Source organism: Salvelinus fontinalis, chromosome 7, assembly GCF_029448725.1.
Source record: "Salvelinus fontinalis isolate EN_2023a chromosome 7, ASM2944872v1, whole genome shotgun sequence".
Classification (NCBI taxonomy): Eukaryota; Metazoa; Chordata; class Actinopteri; order Salmoniformes; family Salmonidae; genus Salvelinus; species Salvelinus fontinalis.
In genome coordinates, this window is record NC_074671.1 from 33,794,330 (window position 1) to 33,812,046 (window position 17,717).

Below are 17,717 nucleotides of genomic sequence, written 5' to 3' on the forward strand. Positions count from 1 at the left end.
GTGAATTATAAGTGAAATAATCTGTCTGTAAAATGACTTGTGTCATGCCGACTTGTCAAAACTATAGTTTGTTAACAAGAAATGTGTGGATTGGTTGAAAAACTAGTTTGAATGATTCCAACCTAAGTGTATGTAAACTTCCGACTTCAACTGTATGTAAAAAATATGCACCACAATGGAAATAAGTCCCTGACTTTATTGTGCAATCCCGGTCACTTTAAAAAAATCTTTGTGTATATATGTATTTCTTTTACTGACAAAAATCAATCAATCCAAACTGAGCAGCAGCCAATTGATGAATGGAAAGAGACATCTGTTACAAAACACCAAAAAGTTTAATGACATTCAGAGATTGTCAAGTCAAGCCTTCGATACTGGGTAAGCCTACAAGGTAGGGAGGGATGTATTTCTGTTTGTCAAAATTGAGTCTATTCATTGTGTTGAAAACACAAACCATGCTATTGAAGTGCACAAAGTCAGTATGCTTTGTTTATTGGTTGTGTGGTGCATTGGCACAGACACCTGTAGGTGGAAAATTCAATGCATGTATTTTATATAATTAAAAATACGGCATCAAAATGTTGAACATCTGATTTCCCCCTAGCTAAGCATCGACTGCAACCGGCTCTGATCGTAGTGTAATGAAACAGGCAGGGAGAGTGAGCTCGTCTGTGATGGTCGGCGAACCCATTAGCCTTCTGGCCCGTAGCCCTGCGTGACAGCGACTGTGCTACAAAAGCATGCTGAAGTAACAAAGTCGATATCCACGTTTATAAACACAGGGTCGCTACAGTTATTGTTAGTTTTGGTCATAAACATTATTTTGAGTCAATTCTATGAGGGAGGAGGCTATTACATTTACTTTACAGTGCAAGGGGAGGGTCTTGTGAAAATATTTTTTATGTTGGGGAGGGGGATGCATTTTTTTTATGACACCTTGAGTTGGACCAGCCCCTCCCCCCCAGTAAATGTCCATCTATCCCTGAAGAAACTTCTTCAGCAGAGAAGATAATGCCATAGAAAATATATATAATTTTCATGAGAAATATCCACCTCGTCGCAATTCATATAAAGCTTTAAACGCACGTATAAAGCCGACACCTTCCGCACACAAACAAGACTAATGCTCTCATAATCAGATCGCTGTATTTCCAATAAGCTGTTAACATATCACACGATTAAATGTTTTCCAAAAACAAACGAGATAGGGATAATCGGGTTCTGTGTAACCACCATTCAGCCATCTGCCATTTCTGGACAACAGACTTGCACGGGCACTGGTGGCAGACAGGAAGGCACATGACGATAGGGTAAAAGCTGTAACCTTAGCTCAGTAGGATTGGGACTGGGCTGATGATCTCTCTCTATCCGAACTGTTACCCCTTCTTATACTTTGAGAATATACAATAACCTGGCATTTGTTACAAATGGATCTACAGTGTATCCGACAACTGTATAAGTAAATAAGTACACAGTATTTGAGTTGGCTTGTTAGTATACACCCGTTGAAGTATGTTTTTCTGTAAGATCCTAATGCTCCTCTGAAACGGTTGAATAATCAGTTCGTAACACAAATCTAGATGACTGAATAGTGTAATCGGAATTATTCTACCTGTAGTGGCTGGTGGGACTTTAAAACCGGATTCCGGGCTCATAGAAATGAATGGAACAGAATCAATAGAACGGTTTCAAACACATGCTGTTCCATTTATTCCATTCCAGCCATTACTATGAGCTGTCCTCCCCTCACCAGCCTCTGTTCTACATTTAAAAAGCCTTGCCAACAATACTGAGGTATAAAAACATTGACAATTTCGGACAAATTATTATGAATGATTGACAGTAGGCAGGCACGTGTACAGTCATGTGGTTTTAAAACTGGAGGGGGTCAATCTTCCAATGACCTCACTGCTCCACCAAGTCTTTATTGTAGTTGAGAAGGTCGCAGGTCAGGATCAGGTCCGAGCGGCCACTCTCCATCACCACCCTGTCCAGTTGGAGACTGGTGGCCTCGTGGACCTCCACCAGCTCATCCAAGGGCCAGTCCAGCAGCTGGGCACTGGAGGGCATGGGGGGCAGCCCAGGCTGGTAGTCCTCCAGGGGATTGGGGTACAGAAGCTGTCGGAGGGAGGGCATCCTGACCGCCATCCTCACCAGGTCCAGGAGCCCGGCCAGGGAGAGCGGGTTCAAGGCGAGGCCCAGGCTCTTCAGGCCCCGGCAGCAGCTGAGCGACGGGAGCATTGCCGCCAACAGGCCGTCGGTGAGGCCACAGCCGCTCAGGGAAAGTTGCATGAGGCAGCTGGACGCCTGGGAGAAGAGGCGACGCACCGAGGGCAAGGCCAACTCATCCAGCCTGTTCTCACTCAGGTCCAGTTGCTGCAGCGAGGAGGCGTGCGGGCTGCAGGATAGATAGGAGAGGTCGGCGGGGGTCAGGCTCAGGTAGGGAAGCTCCAGCACCTCCAGCGGCTGAGGGAAAGAGCTAGGGAACGGGGAACAAGTAGGAGGATGGGGAACAAGTGGGAGAGGGAACAAATACATGAGACACAGTTCAAGCTGTTCATAAGAATATGCACACACAACCTTCATCTTTACAGACCACATGCTAGAGACAATGGAGAGCTTGTCCTACCTGAGCAGCATGCGGAGGTGTCCAGGCAGCCGGAGGGCAGTGAGGCTGAGGCGGCGCAGCTGACTGAGCTTCCCCAGCCCCTGGGACATCTCCTTCATTGCCCCCTCCTGGCCGGCCATGTCTCTGCGGATGTCCAGGTTGCAATAGTGCAGGCGCAAGGAGCTCAGCATGGGGAACATGGAGAGCTGAGGGAGGAGGAGAGCCAGGCCGGCCACCCCCAGGCAGCTGTAGCGGATGTCCACCCCCAGGAGGACATGACGGGGTAGGAGGTCTAGCAGAGATCCGATGCTGGAGACGGAGAGCTCCTCCACACGGACATACCTGCACTGTAACTTGAGGGGGCCTGTCGTACCCAGGGCTGCGCGCACACGCTCCCAGGAGCGGGCGTTCACAAAGAGGTCGGCCCTCACACACACCACCACCTCGCTGTCTACCTTAGAGTCTGCCTCCCCCTCGCCCACTTTGCCGCCTGCCAGACCAGCCACTGCTGCACTCTCCTTTCTCCTCTCCATCTCCATCCTCCTCCTCACCCCCTTCACCTGCTGGTCCTCCCGCAGACACCCCGATGTCTCCTCTTTCTCTTTTCTCACCGACTCCACCAGCAGCCCACCTCCCTCTCCTTCCTCTAACCCTCCTCCTCTTTCTCGTTTGACCACGTCTCTCTCCCTTTCCATGGCCAGCACTCTCTTCCTTTCCCGTTCCCCCTCTCTCCCGAGGGACCTCTGAGCTGCAGCCCTGGCCTGTACAACCATGGTGCTGAGGGCCACGGTCAGTGACCAACCACCCATTGGGTCTCCCACTCCTCCCTCCTCACACTGCAGCCCACATAGGTCCAGCACCTGGAGAGCACACCTAGGAATAGAATATTGATTACATGGACAAAGATTGTCTGTTGCCCATGGATGTCTACCATCTTAGATGTGAGCTACCTCTATGACATTGGTAGATTGTAGGCTGTGAAGTTGTCGATTGATCTTACTATTAAAAATGATTTTGTTTCCATTATTCAAAACCTCAGTAACATCGATGGATAATGTTGTTTCAGAGAAGTAAACTAACAAAGATTGATTGTGTGTTACCTTTTGTCCGACAACCCTCTGACCACCGCGAGCAAGAGAGCCTGGACACAGAGTCGATTTGGAGGACTCTGCCCCTGCCTCCGGCCGCCAGCCCGCAGAGTCCGCTCGGGCCATCGCTGCACCAATTCCCCGACAGCCAGCGGGCGGCAGTTGCTGAAGGCAGCCTCCAGAAGCGGTCTGTACAGTTCCCTGGGTACACAACCAAGCCAACCCGGAGAGGAACTGTGATCACTCACAACCTCTTTGGCACAAAGATTCACCAAGGGAAGCACCATCACTCTTGTTTTGAGCTGTTGATAGATTATCCCCAATTGTTTAAAGTAAATAAGCAAAGAATAACGACCGTTATTAACTTTCCGGAGAGAATTAAACGCGATATGTATATTTTGCGACTTTGATGACTATCTATTTAGCTGTCTAGCTATCTTATATGCCAGTGAACATTTTCTGGTAGCACTAACGTCAGCTACAGTACTGTAGATATTAAGCAAAGGTCGCGAGTAGATCGTTTGATAGCATACGCAACTAAAAATATACTTTATATGTAAAACCGATATCTAGATAATAAACATCCAGAAAGTATTCAACGATCGCTGGAAATACCTCGGGTCAAAAAGATAGTGTTGCACATCATGTTAGCATGACATGCCACAGATAGGACCGATGGATTGCCTACTCCGAGTCGTTTATTATGGCGTTTGCGGTTACTTACTGATGACGTTCTATATGATGACGTTATCGATACGCGCCCCGTTTAGATATTATTTTATTTAGCATTCATTGTCACCAAAGATGGTAAACGGCTCGCTTTATAAAATAACAGTTTAATTCAATAGTGACAGAAATGTGTAGCCTAATTATTATAGTATATTTATATTTGTGCATACAGTGTTGATAACAGGAAATAGCAAATGCACGAATGTAGGGCGGCTATGCCGTATTCAAAACAACAAACTGGGAACTCGGAAATCCTCGACTTCCGATTTCAGTGCATTCAGGACATACAGAAACTCTAAAAAAAACGAGCCCTGACTGAGAAAAATATTTTGAACGGTCATCCAACTCGGAATTCCAAGTCGGAAATTTCGTCCATCTTTCTAAAGCTTCGACTTATCGACCTACAGATCACTGGCGTTGTGATTTGATCTAGTTTGTTTCCAGAGTTCCCAGTTGTCTACAGCAGTGGTGTAAAGTACTTAAGTAAAAATACTTTCAAGTACTACTTAAGGTGTTTTTTGGCGTATCTGTACTTTACTTTACTATTTATATTTTTTCAAACTTTTACTTCACTACATTCCTAAAGGAAATAATGTACTCCATACATTTTCCCTGACACAAAAAAGTACTTGTCACATTTTGACAGGAAAATGGTCCAATTCACGCACTTATAAAGAGAACATCCCTCCTCATCCCTACTGCCTCTGATCTGGAGGACTCACTAAACACAAGTGCTTTGTTTGTAAATTACACTACTGTTTAAATGTTTGGGGTCACTTAGAAATGCCATTGTTTTTGAAAGAAAAACAATTTTTTTGTCCATTAAAATATCATCAAATTGATCAGAAATACAGTGTAGACGTTAATGTTGTAAATGACTATTGTAGCTGGAAACGGCAGATTTTTAATGGAATATGTATATATGGGTACAGAGGCCCATTATCAGCAACCATCACTCCTGTGTTCCAATGGCACGTTGTGTTAGCTAATCCAAGTTTATAATTTTAAAAGGCTAATTGATCATTAGAAAACCCTTTTGCAATTATGCTAGCACAGTTGAAAACTGTTGTTCTAATTAAAGAAGCAATACAACTGGCCTTTAGACTAGTTGAGTATCTGGAGCATTAGGATTTGTGAGCTCGATTAGAGGCTCAAAATGGTCAGAAACAAAGAATTTTCTTTTGAAACTCGTCAATCTACACTTGTTTGAGAAATGAAGGCTATTCCATGAGAAAAATTGGCAAGAAACTGAAGATCTTGTACAACACTGTGTAATACTCACCTCACCAAACCGCGCAAAATGGCTCTAACCAGAATAGAAAGAGGAGTGGGAGGCCCCGTTGCACAACTGAGCAAGAGGACAAGTACATTAGAGTGTCTAGTTTGAGAAACAGACGCCTCACAAGTCCTCAACTGGTAGCTTCATTAAATAGTACCCCGCAAAACACCAGTCTCAACGTCATCAGTGAAGAGGCGACTCCGGGATGCAGGCCTTCTAGGCAGAGTTGCAAAGAAAAAGCCATATCTCTGTCCAGTGTCTGTGTTCTTTTGCCCATCTTAATCTTTTCTTTTTATTGGCCAGTCTGAGATACTGCATCCAAATGAACACTGTTTTTTACTGCATTAGTTTTGCTGCGTAACTGCAGTTACAGTGCAGTATAACTGCAGTTATTCTGCAATTACTGCGTCTAAAATACCACAGTCGACTGCCGTTACTGTACTTTTACTGCCATTTCAAAACTGCAATCTTTTTGTGTAAGGGTTGTATGTGTATTAATGTAGTAATAGGTTAAGTATTTGGTCCTATATGCATTGCACACAATCAATACATCAAGTTTGTGACTCTACAAATTGGTTGGATGCATTTGCTGTTTGTTTTGGTTGTGTTTCAGATTATTTTGTGCCCAATAGAAATTAATGGTAAATAATGTGTTGTGTCATTTTGGAGCCACTTTTAAGAATATGTTTCTAAACACTTCTACATGAAAGTGTATGCTACCATAATTATGGATAATCCTGAATGAATCGTGAATAATGTTGAGTGAGAAAGTTAGACACACAAATATACCCCCAAGACATGCTAACATCTCACTATGACAATAACAGGGGTGGGCAGCATTTTTGGAGGGGTATGATATTTGTGCGTCTCTTGACTTTCTCACTCATCATTATTAACGATTCATTCAGGATTATCTGGGGGGGGGGGGGGGGGGATTTCCGAGTTCTCACTTGTGCAGACCAGCTGGCTGGAGTGTTTACAGACATATTCAATTTCTCCTCATTCCAGTCTGCAGTCCCCAATTGCTTCAAGATGTCCTCCAATGTTCCTGTACCCAAGATAGCAAAGGTAACTGAACTAAATGACTAATCGCCCCCATAGCCCTCACTTCTGTCATCATGAAGTGCTTTGAGAGGCTAGTTAACGATCATATTACTGCTACCTTAACGGACACCCTAGAGCCACTTAAATTTGCTTACCACCCCAATAGATCCACAGCACTGCACACTGCCCTTTCCCACCTGGACAAAAGGAATACCTACGCCTGAATGTTGTTCATTGACTATAGCTCAGCGTTCAACACCATTGTGCCCATCATTAAGCAAAGGACCCTGGGACTGAACACCTCCCTCTTCAACTGGATCCTGGACTTCCTGACGGGCCGCCCCCATGTGGTAAGGGTAGGCAACAACACGTCCGCCCCGCTGATCTTCAAGGGTGTGTACTTAATCCCCCCCTCTACTCACTGTTCACACACGACTGCGTGGCCAAACACGACTCCAACACTATCATTAAGTTTGCTGACGACACAACAGTGGTTAGCCTGATCACCGACAACGATGAGACAGCCTATAGGGAGGAGGTCAGAGAACTGGCAGTGTGGTGCCAGGACAACAACCTTTCCCTCTTTGTGAGCAAGACAAAGGAGCTGGTCGTGGACTACAGGAAAAGGCGGGCCGAACAGGCCCCCATTAACATCGACAGGGCTGTAGTGGAGCGGGTCGAGAGTTTCAAGTTCCTTGGTGTCCACATCACCAACGAACTGTCAGGGTCCAAACACACCAAGACAGTCGTGAAGAGGGCACGACAACACCTTTTCCCCCTCAGGAGACTGAAAAGATTTGGTATGGGTCCCCAGACCCTAAAAATATTTCTACAGCTGCACCATAGAGAGCATCCTGACCGGTTGCATCACCGCCTGGTATGGCAACTGCTCGGCATTTGGCGCTACAGAGGGTAGTGCGTATGGCCCAGTACATCACTGAGGCCAAGCTTCCTGCCATCCAGGACCTATATAATAGGCGGTGTCAGAGGAAAGACCATAAAATTGTCCGAGACTCCAGTCATCCAAACCATAGACTGTTTTCTCTGTTACCGCACGGCAAGTGGTACCGGAGCGCCAAGTCTAGGACCAAAAGGTTCCTTAATAGCTTCTACCCCCAAGCCATAAGACTGCTGAACAATTAATCAAATGGCCACCAGAATATTACATTGACTCCCCCACCTCACCCGCCCCATTTGTTTTGTACACTGCTGCTACTCGCTATTTATTATCTATCTATTATCTTCACCCCTACCTACATGTACAAATTACCTCAACTAACCTGTACCCCCGCATACTTGACTCGGTACCGGTACCCGCTGTATATAGCCTCGTTATTTTATTGCTATGTTATTCTGTTACTTTTTATTATTTACATTTTTTATTTTTTACTTTAGATTATTTGGTAAATATTTTCTTAACTCTTCTTGAACTGCACTGTTGGTTAAGGGCTTGTAAGTAAGCAGTTAAGGTCTAAACTTGTTGTATTCGGCGCATGTGACAAAGTTTGAGTTGATTTTTACTGTATTCTTTTGTATTCTACTGTATTTTAGTCAATGCCACTCTGACATTGCTCGTCCTAATATTTATATATTTCTTAATTCCATTATTTTACTTTTAGATTTGTGTGTTGTTGTGAATTGTTATGTACTACTGCGTAGTACCAATGTGACCAATAAAATTGGATCTGATTTGATTGGATTTGTTTAATTAGAACTGACTTGGTTTCATAGTCACAAAATAGCCTATAGGCCTACAACAACTTAGGATAGGCTACCATTTGTCCCATCTCTCATTTAATTGGACCCACTTCCACAGCCACAGAAAGTAAGGGTGCTGAGAGTCCTGCAGCACCCCCCTTTCAAAAAAATATATAAATGTATTTTAATTACTTTGAAAATAATTATGGGTCTCAAAAGTAGTTCACAGAGCCTTTACTAGTCCTGTAATTACTCTCATTTAATTGGGCCTATTAGATAGGCTATTATAATTTCACTTTTTTGTTCTATGCATTTGAAAAGTGAACAGAAAGTTGATATTTTGAATTCAAGTGTGTAGGCTACCACTGTAATAAGTAAGCCCACTGTAGTTCTCTTTTTTCCCCCCAGAGGAGACAATGTTTCAGAATTCGTGGGCAGTGCAGCAGATGGAGATTTAGGAGAAAGTAAATGCAAATATTACTGAATTCAAACTGAATTCAGATCTGTATACAGGTCCACAACAATTTGCAACTGTTTTTGTGTTTCAGAAACAGTCATCTACAGCTAATGTCAGTGCTTTGCTTTCTTTTTTTGCAGTCTGCCAACACCTCCTAAAACATTTCACGAAGTTCGCCATTGATATTTCCTTTAGATAAACTGTCTTGGCCTAATTCCAATACTTTCCAAGTATACAGTGCATTCGGAAAGTTTTCAGACCCCTTGACTTTTTCCAGCCTTATTCTAAAATTGATTAATTCATCCCCCCCCCCCCCCCCCCTCATCAATCTACACACAATACCTCACAATGACAAAGCAAAAACAGATATGTTATTTTTGCAAAAAGAACAAAAAAACTGAAATATAACATTTACATAAGTATTCAGACCCTTTACTGAGTACTTTGTTCAAGCACCTTTGGCAGCGATTACAGCCTCTAGTCTTCTTGGGGATGACGCTACAAGCCTGGCACACCTGTATTTGGGGAGTTTCTCCCATTCTTCTCTGTAGATCCTCTCAAGCTCTGTCAGGTTGGATAGGGAGCCTTGCTACACAGCTATTTTCAGGTCTCTCCAGAGATATTCGATCGGGTTCAAGTCCGGGCTCTAGCTGGGCCACACAAGAACATTCAGAGACTTGTCCCGAAGCCAGTCCTGTGTTGTCTTGGCTGTGTGCTTGAGGTCGTTGTCCTGTTGGAAGGTGAACCTTTGCCCCAGTCTGAGGTCCTGAGCACTCTGGAGCAGGTTTTCATCAATAATCTCTCTGTACTTTGCTCTGTTCATCTTTCCCTCGATCCTGACTAGTCTCCTTGTCCCTGCCGCTGAAAAACACCCCCACAGCATGATACTGCTACCACCATGTTTCACCGTAGGGATGGTGCCAGGTTTCCTCCAGACGTGACACTTGGCATTCAGGCCAAAGAGTTCAATCTTGGTTTCATCAGACCAAATGATCTTGTTTTCTCATGGTCTAAGAGTCTTTAGGTGCCTTTTGGCAAACTCCAAGCGGGCTGTGATGTGCCTTTTACTGATGAGTGGCTTCCGTCTGGCCACTCTACCATAAAGGCCTGATTGGTGGAGTGCTGCAGAGATGGTTGTCTTTCTTGAAGGTTTTCCCATCTCCACAGAGGAACTCTGGAGCTCTGTCAGAGTGACCTTCTCCCCAGATTGCTCAGTTTAGGCAGGCAGCCAGCTATAGGAAGAGACTTGGTGGTTCCAAACTTCTTCCATTTAAGAATCATGGAGGCCACTGTGTTCTTGGGGACCTTCAATGCTGAAGAAATGTTTTGGTATCCTTCCCCACATCTGTTCCTCGACACAATCCTGTCTCTGAGCTCTACGTCCTTTGCCCTCATGGATTGGTTTTTGCTCATGCACTGTCAACTGTGGGACGTTATATAGACAGGTGTGTGCCTTTCCAAATCATGTTCAATCAATTGAATTTACCACAGGTGGATTCCAATCAAGTTGTATAAACATCTCAAGGATGATCAATGGAATCAGGATGCACCGGGCCTCCATTTTAAGTCTCATAGCAAAGGGTCTGAATAATTATGTAAATAAGGTATTTCTGTTTTTAATTTGTAATACATTTGCAAACATTTCTAAAAACCTGTTTTTGCTTAATTGTTATGGGGTATTGTGTGTAGGTTGATGAGAATAAAAGTAATTTTTAATGCATTTCAGAATAAGGCTGTAACATAACAAAATGTGGAAAAAGGGGGGAGGGTCTGAATACTTTCCAAGTGCGTTGTACAGCAAATAAGGGCATTATCATAACCATAAAAGTGAATGATGGGCATTATTCAGGTGGAGTTATAAAGCTCGTTCATTCAAGCACAGTTTTATCACAGGTCTGATTCATAACAGGAAATATGGGTATAAATCTCCAAATTTTTGTGCATCCACAGTCTGTTCAGAAATAGTGCATGCAGATATTTAGTATAAAATGTATGCAATTGTTATAAATGAGTTCCCAGGGCTTTTGTCACCATTGCTAAGCAGTAGCTGACTAACAGAGACTTCACGCTCCAGACCAGACACTGGGGGCCTAGGAAGAAGAAGCAAGGAGGTAGGCAGAGCCACGCACGAGCTAGTGAGATCTTGTTGGTGCCTTCTAGCATGTATTTGCATATTTCCGTTAGGGAACGCCTAAGCTGTGAAGTGAGCGTGTGCAATAACTCAGTTCGCCCTTGTATTCCAAATAAAGTCTACAAAAGTCCACTCCGTTTGTAACATATTCTAATTTTGGGAACAGAAAACTGTATTGAGATTAAATGTTTCATCAATGAGAAAATTTGCAGGATGTTGGCCAAAATCCATCTCACTCCATCTTCTCCCACTGCTGGTCACTGTGCTTCCTCTCATCACCCATTCAGATTTATACGGTGAAAAATCTAACTCATTGTTCTATCTGTGATTGTACCCTAACAGGTACTGTTTGTCCCTCCTGAGTCACCGTAGCAACAACAGCCTCATACACTTCCTAAAAATCATCAGAATTGATCTAAGCAAAATCAAGAAGTCTGTAATTAATTTCGACATTTCTGCAGAGGAGATCTTAGTTGCTCAATTTTACATCTAGCTAAGGTGTTTGGTGCAGTATTTCACAAGTTAAAAAATGTGCATGGAAAACTAGTCAGTCTATCAAGTCAGAAAAGTCCCTGCACACTCAGGACTGATTTCTGAGAACAATAACATGTCTACAACTTCATCATCTGCAAGCTGTATCATGACACTAGGCGAGACCCAAATGCAGACACAGGAGGCAGATGGTTGGAGTTTAAGATGTTTAATAAATCCAAAGGGGATAGGCAAGAGAATGGTCGTGGACAGGCAAAAGGTCATAACCAGATCAGAGTCCAGGAGGTACAGAGTGGCAGGCAGGCTCGAGGTCAGGGCAGGCAGAATGGTCAGGCAGGCAGGAATGGAGTCCAGAACAGGCAAGGGTCAAAACCGGCAGGACTAGAAAAAAGAGAAAAGACAAAGCAAGAAAACAAGAAAAACCACTGGTAGGCTTGGACATACAACACAAACTGTCAGAGAGAGACAGGAAACACAGGGATAAATACACAGGGAAAACAAGCGACACCTGGAGGGGGTGGAGACAATAACGAGGACAGGTGAAACTATTCAGGGTGTGACAAGCTGTCAAACTATTGTGAATAAAGCAAATGTTACACACTTTATCTGTGCACAAAATCACTTGCTACCTAGCTAAAGTATCACAATTATTTGTCAATTAAGCTAGAAAGTAGTAGCTAGCAGGCACATTGAGCAGCCAGGCTACATTCAGCATATCAAGTCATTGGCGAGTGGCGATGTGTGTGCTGTGCTTTGGCGCCGTCTTTTTTTTATTTAATTTTTTTACAAGTTTCTCACTATATCTATTACCAGAGTGTGTCTGTCTGGTAGTGTTTCATAGCGAATCGTGTTACAAAAGAGGTCCAGAGGGACACAAGATGCTCACAAATGGATTTTGGAATATTGACAAGTTATGTAAACAAGTCTGAGGCGCTGCGTAATGGGTATGTCTGTCTCACGATCTGAAGGTTCTGGCTGCTATGATTGGATAGAGCACGTGCAGCTGATAGAGTGCATTCAGCACAGCTGCTTCTCTCGTGTTAGTGGGCATGATCATAATCCAAACCCAACCCTCATTAAATCGTGATGAACTCACTTACAAAACTCTGTTTTGGACAAGACTGACTTCATGACCAAAATTATCCTACTTATACTTTGCAGTCAATTTTGACACTAGAATTTATGTTTATGACTCATATTGATGCCACATAGACCAGAGAAGTGGGTTCTAAGGGGCAGTTGACATTAAAAAATAAATGTTTAGATCACATGATAACATTTCAAAGTATGCATTAAGGTGTCTGTAATGGAATAAACGTGCCAAAAACAAGTGTAGACAATAATAAATGCATTTTAATAGCTTCCAAAATATATATTTTTATAATTGTGGAGAAGTGCCAAGATGGTGGTGCAGTAGCTTAAAAACAGCACCCAATGTCAGTCATCTAGTGCAGGTCTTCCCAAACTGGGGTACACACAATGACGTCGGGGGTACGCCAAATAAAAATGTGATTGACATTTCAAAAAAATATATTAAAAAAATAAAGTTTCTTCTTCACATTTTCAAACAGTCCATTTATATTTTCCAACGAGGCTATACATTTGGGTGAGTTTTTTTCCGCCTGAGAAGCCTCGTTTCACTGCCAAAAATCTAATTAAACCATCTAGTGTTCAGCAAAATACCAACACAATGTCAAATACATGACAGGGAGACATAGTGCAGTGGTAACGCGTGTGCAAGTAGTTGCTCCCGACGCCACTTGAGTACACTGTAGCATCCACCGAGAGGCTCTTGCTGCTAAGGGAATGCTTGACAGTTTGAAAGACGTTTTGGACACTACAGTGAAAATAGTTAACTTTGTTAATACACACCCTACCACAAGATGGCAGTATAAATAGGCCATACGGCCAATGTGGCTTTCTTATTTTGCAAAAGAGCAGATTGAAGACATACCATTGTACTTAATTTATCAACCACTGGCCCAGTTTAGTCCCCATAACCCCTGTCCCTGGGGTAAACAACCGGGATGTCCTTTTGTGCAAGCACAGGGATAGCAAGCCCAGTGCAGACTTTATTGATAAAAATCAAATCAAAAGTTATTTTTTCACATGCGGCGAATACAACCAGCGTAGACCTTACAGTGAAATGCTTAATTACAAGCCCTTAACCAACAATGCAGGCTTAAGAAAAAAAAAGAAAAAGAAATATAACAAATAATTAACGAGCAACAGTAAAATAACAGTAGCGAGGACAAAATAAGTGTAACTTATTTTTTTACAACAACATGAAAAAACCTACGAAACAGCACAGTTGGTTAGGAGCATGTAAAATGGCAGCCATCCCCTCTGGCGCCTTTATATCTATAAGGGTGGAGAATGAATATGAGTGAATGTCTCTTGTGGTTTTAATGCAAGTGTTATTAATTTGCTAATATTATAGTGTTATAAAATGTCTATCATTATATTCATGTACAATATTAAATATTATGACAACGTGTGAAGTCGTTTTCTAATAATAATATGTATTATTATTATTATTGTCACTATTATTATTGTAATTAGTCATTACAATTTGTTATTACCAAAGATTAATTTAGCAATAAGTAAAATGTGTCATTACCATGTCATGGCATACTTTTCATATTATATATTATACTACACAGATAGACGTTCCACACTTAAAGTGGCCTTTTAAAGGGCCTAGTAGCCTTGCCTGGTCCCAGATTTTATTTGTGTTCTTTCCAGCTCCATTGCTGTCATTCATAGCCTATTAGATCAAAGTAAAACAAACAATTGTTGCTCCGTCTGCCATTTTGCCGTGTGGGTAAATCCTTTCAATTGTCTACTTCTGGGAGGCTGAAAACTAAAAGGACAGGTTTGCAAGATTCAATTTTTTTCAGGGTATTTTAATTTGTCCTATCCCATTACCCTACAATATTCGGCACAGACCTGTATGTAAAGCTAGCCTGGCAGACGCGACAAGAGCTGGTGTCAGCCAGACTACTTTAGAGCTACTAAAAGGGCCTAATAGTTTTTAAAGGCATTTTTATGAGGGTGTTGTCGTTTAATATAATTTGACTATAATTGTTATTCAACCGCAGATTAGAGTGATTGGAAGATATTGTGGGACAATATGAATTGGCTGCCATTGGGAGGTTACCACTGTTGTTTGCCATGTTTAGACTTTATACCTTTGCGTTATGCCATATATTTCAACTGTATAATATGATTACTTTAGAACTAAATAAAATACATACACATTCATTGTGATGACTTTGCATCAAACAAGCAAAAAACTACCAACGTCTGTTTTGTAGCCTACAATTGCTCATGTGGATTTGTGTAACCTTTCTTCAGAATACCACGTATGAGTTGGCAATATGTCGGAGTTGGAAATAATTTTGTTTGGTGAACAGTCGACTGGCAAAAGCTCAGCTGGCAACATCATCCTGGGGAAACAAATATTTGATGCCACAACAAACACAGAGAGCCACAAGCAGAGGAAGGGGGTTGTCATTTGCAGACCTGTCACAGTGGTGGACACTCCCGGCTGGGACCCCCTCTCGCCTGAAGATGCCACTCTTACTACTAGTAATAGTATCCTGAATGTAGCAGGTCACAGTGTTGGCTGGAACAGCCTCAAGGCTGGTCCCCATGCCCTCCTGCTGGTTGTACAAGTGTGTCTGGACCCAGAGTGGAACCAGTGTGCCTCTAGGCGATTAGAGAGGCTGTTTGGTGAGAGGATCTGGAGACACACCATTCTGTTGTTCACCCGTGCTAACCTACTGAGTTGTCAGAGGAGGATCGAGGACTACCTTCAGGGGGCAGGAGATGCATTCCAGGGGCTCCTGGAGAAGTTTGGGAACAGATACCATGACTTCAACAACAAGTTGGTGGAAGAGGACAGCACACAGGTTGCTGAGCTCCTGCAGAAGATCGAAAATATGATGGCCCAGAATAATGGAGACATCTTCAACGTCAGAGAGGCATGGGACATTAGGGTAATGTCGTGGAAATACTTACACAGGGACACTCAAAGTCAATCTTCAATGAATCATTGTTAATTATCAGCGTGCTGGAGAGGTTCCAACAAACTTGATGCACCATAGTGAACGTCTGTCAGGAGCTCTAACGGGGCAGTCCTGTTTAGTTCCCTTATATACTGGTTACAGACACATTATATAGGCATTGTTCATAGGGTTGGTTCCCGCGTGTGTCCTGCACCATCTCTTATCTTAACTCAAAGAACATATTCTGGGAATTCTGCCAAATAGTCTAAAAAGAGGTGGTCATGACTGCCAAGATGCACAAAGTGACATTTCCTTCACAGTACTTTATGCTAAGATTGAGCATCTGGAAACCTTAATAAATGCGCTCTGGAGCCAGAGAGTGGAGAATGGACTCTAATGGAATGAGACTCATGAATGAAATAACATAGAAAAATATGAGAGAGGCCCAGAACGAAATGAGTGCTTCACCGAGTTGAAAGAGGAATACTCCGTACATGCAGAAGTAACCAAGGAGCTGAAGGAAGAACAAGATGGGCCCAACAAAGAGATAATACTTTTCTCTAAAGGACTTAATACATCCAATCAGCCTGCATTTTTGAATCTTCCAACTGGTAAGGAATTCTTTCCCTCGATCCTGACTAGTCTCCCAGTCCCTGCCGATGAAAAAACATCCCTGAAGCGTGATACTGCCACCACCATGCTTCACTGTAGGGGTGGTGCCAGGTTTCAGTGATGTTTGGCATTCAGACCAGAGAAACTTGTTTCTCATGGTCTGAGAGTCCTTTAGGTGCCTTTTGGCAAACTCCAAGCGGGCTGTCATATGCCTTTTACTGATGAGTGGCTTCCGTCTGACCACTCTACCATAAAGGCGTGATTGGTGGACTGCTGCAGAGATCTGGAGCTCTGTCCGAAATCTGGAGCTCTGTCAAAGTGACCATCGTGTTCTTGGTCACTTCCCTGACCAAGGCCTTTCTCTCCTGATTGCTCAGTATGGCCGGGTGGCCAGCTCTAGGAAGAGTCTTGATGGTTCCAAACTTGTTCCATTTAAGAATGATGGAGGCCACTGTGTTCTTGGGGACCTTGAATGTTGCAGAAATGTTTTGCTACCCTTCCCCAGATCTGTGCCTCAATACAATCTTGTCTCGGAGCTCTACGGACAATTCCTTCGACCTCATGGCTTGGTTTTTGCTCTGACATGCATTGTCAACTGTGGGACCTTATATAGACAGGTGTGTGCCTTTCCAAATAATGTCCAATCATTTGAATTTACCACAGGTGAACTCCAATCAAGTTGTAGAAACATCTCAAGGATGATCAATGGCTCAGTGACTTTCAACGTGGCACCGTCATAGGATGCCACCTTTCCAACAAGACAGTTCATAACATTTCTGCCCTGCTAGAGCTGCCCTGGTCAACTGTAAGTGCTGTTATTGTGAAGTGGAAACATCTAGGAGCAACAACAGCGCAGCCGCGAAGTGGTAGGCCAAACAAGCTTACAGAACGGGACCGCCGATTCCTGAAGTGCCTGTCCTCAGTTGCAACACTCACTACCGAGTTCCAAACTGCCTCTGGGAGCAACGTCAGCACAAGAACTGTTCATCGGGAGCTTCATGAAATGGGTTTCCTTGGCCGAGCAGCTGCACACAAGCCTAAGATCACCATGCACAATGCCAAGCGTCGGCTGGAGTGGTGTAAAGTTCCGGGGCAGTGGAAACGCGTTTTTTGGAGTGATGAATCACGCTTCACCATCTGGCAGTCCAATGGACGAATCTGAGTTTGCAGGCTGCCAGGACAACACTACCTGCCCCAATGCATAGTGCCAACTGTAAAGTTTGGTGGAGGAAGAATAATGGTCTGGAGCTGTTTTTCATGGTTTGGGCTAGACTCCTTAGTTCCAGTAAAAGGACATCTTAATGCTACAGCACACAATGACATTCTAGACAATTCTGTGCTTCCAACTTTGTGGCAACAGTTTGGGGAAGGCCCTTCCCAGTTTCAGCATGACAATGCCCCTGTGCACAAAGAGACTGGTCTGCACAGAGCCCTGACCTCAAACCCATCGAACACCTTTGGGATGAATTGGAAAGCTGATTGCAAGCCAGGCCTAATCGCTCCCAACATCAATGCCCGACCTCACTAATGCTCTTGTGGCTGAATGGAAGCAAGTCCCGGCAGCAATGT

The 17,717-nt window shown here is 43.5% G+C and overlaps 1 protein-coding gene across 2 annotated transcripts; it reads right to left on the reverse strand.

Annotated features, from left to right (window-relative positions):
- Nucleotides 1–316: 316 nt before the first annotated feature.
- si:ch73-174h16.4 (leucine-rich repeat-containing protein 14) lies at nucleotides 317–4,406 on the reverse strand. 2 transcript variants are annotated; one of them, XM_055929244.1, is made up of 4 exons: nucleotides 4,312–4,403; nucleotides 3,709–3,998; nucleotides 2,630–3,481; nucleotides 317–2,479 (listed from the first exon to the last, which is right to left on the reverse strand). In XM_055929244.1, the coding sequence occupies exons 2-4, from the start codon at nucleotides 3,981–3,983 to the stop codon at nucleotides 1,906–1,908; spliced, it is 1,701 nt and encodes a 566-aa protein (XP_055785219.1). In that variant the 5' UTR covers nucleotides 3,984–3,998; nucleotides 4,312–4,403; the 3' UTR covers nucleotides 317–1,905. The 2 variants fall into 2 exon arrangements, with proteins under 2 accessions (XP_055785219.1, XP_055785218.1); XM_055929243.1 differs by having other exon boundaries at nucleotides 3,709–4,406.
- Between the last annotated feature and the right edge of the window lie 13,311 nt (nucleotides 4,407–17,717).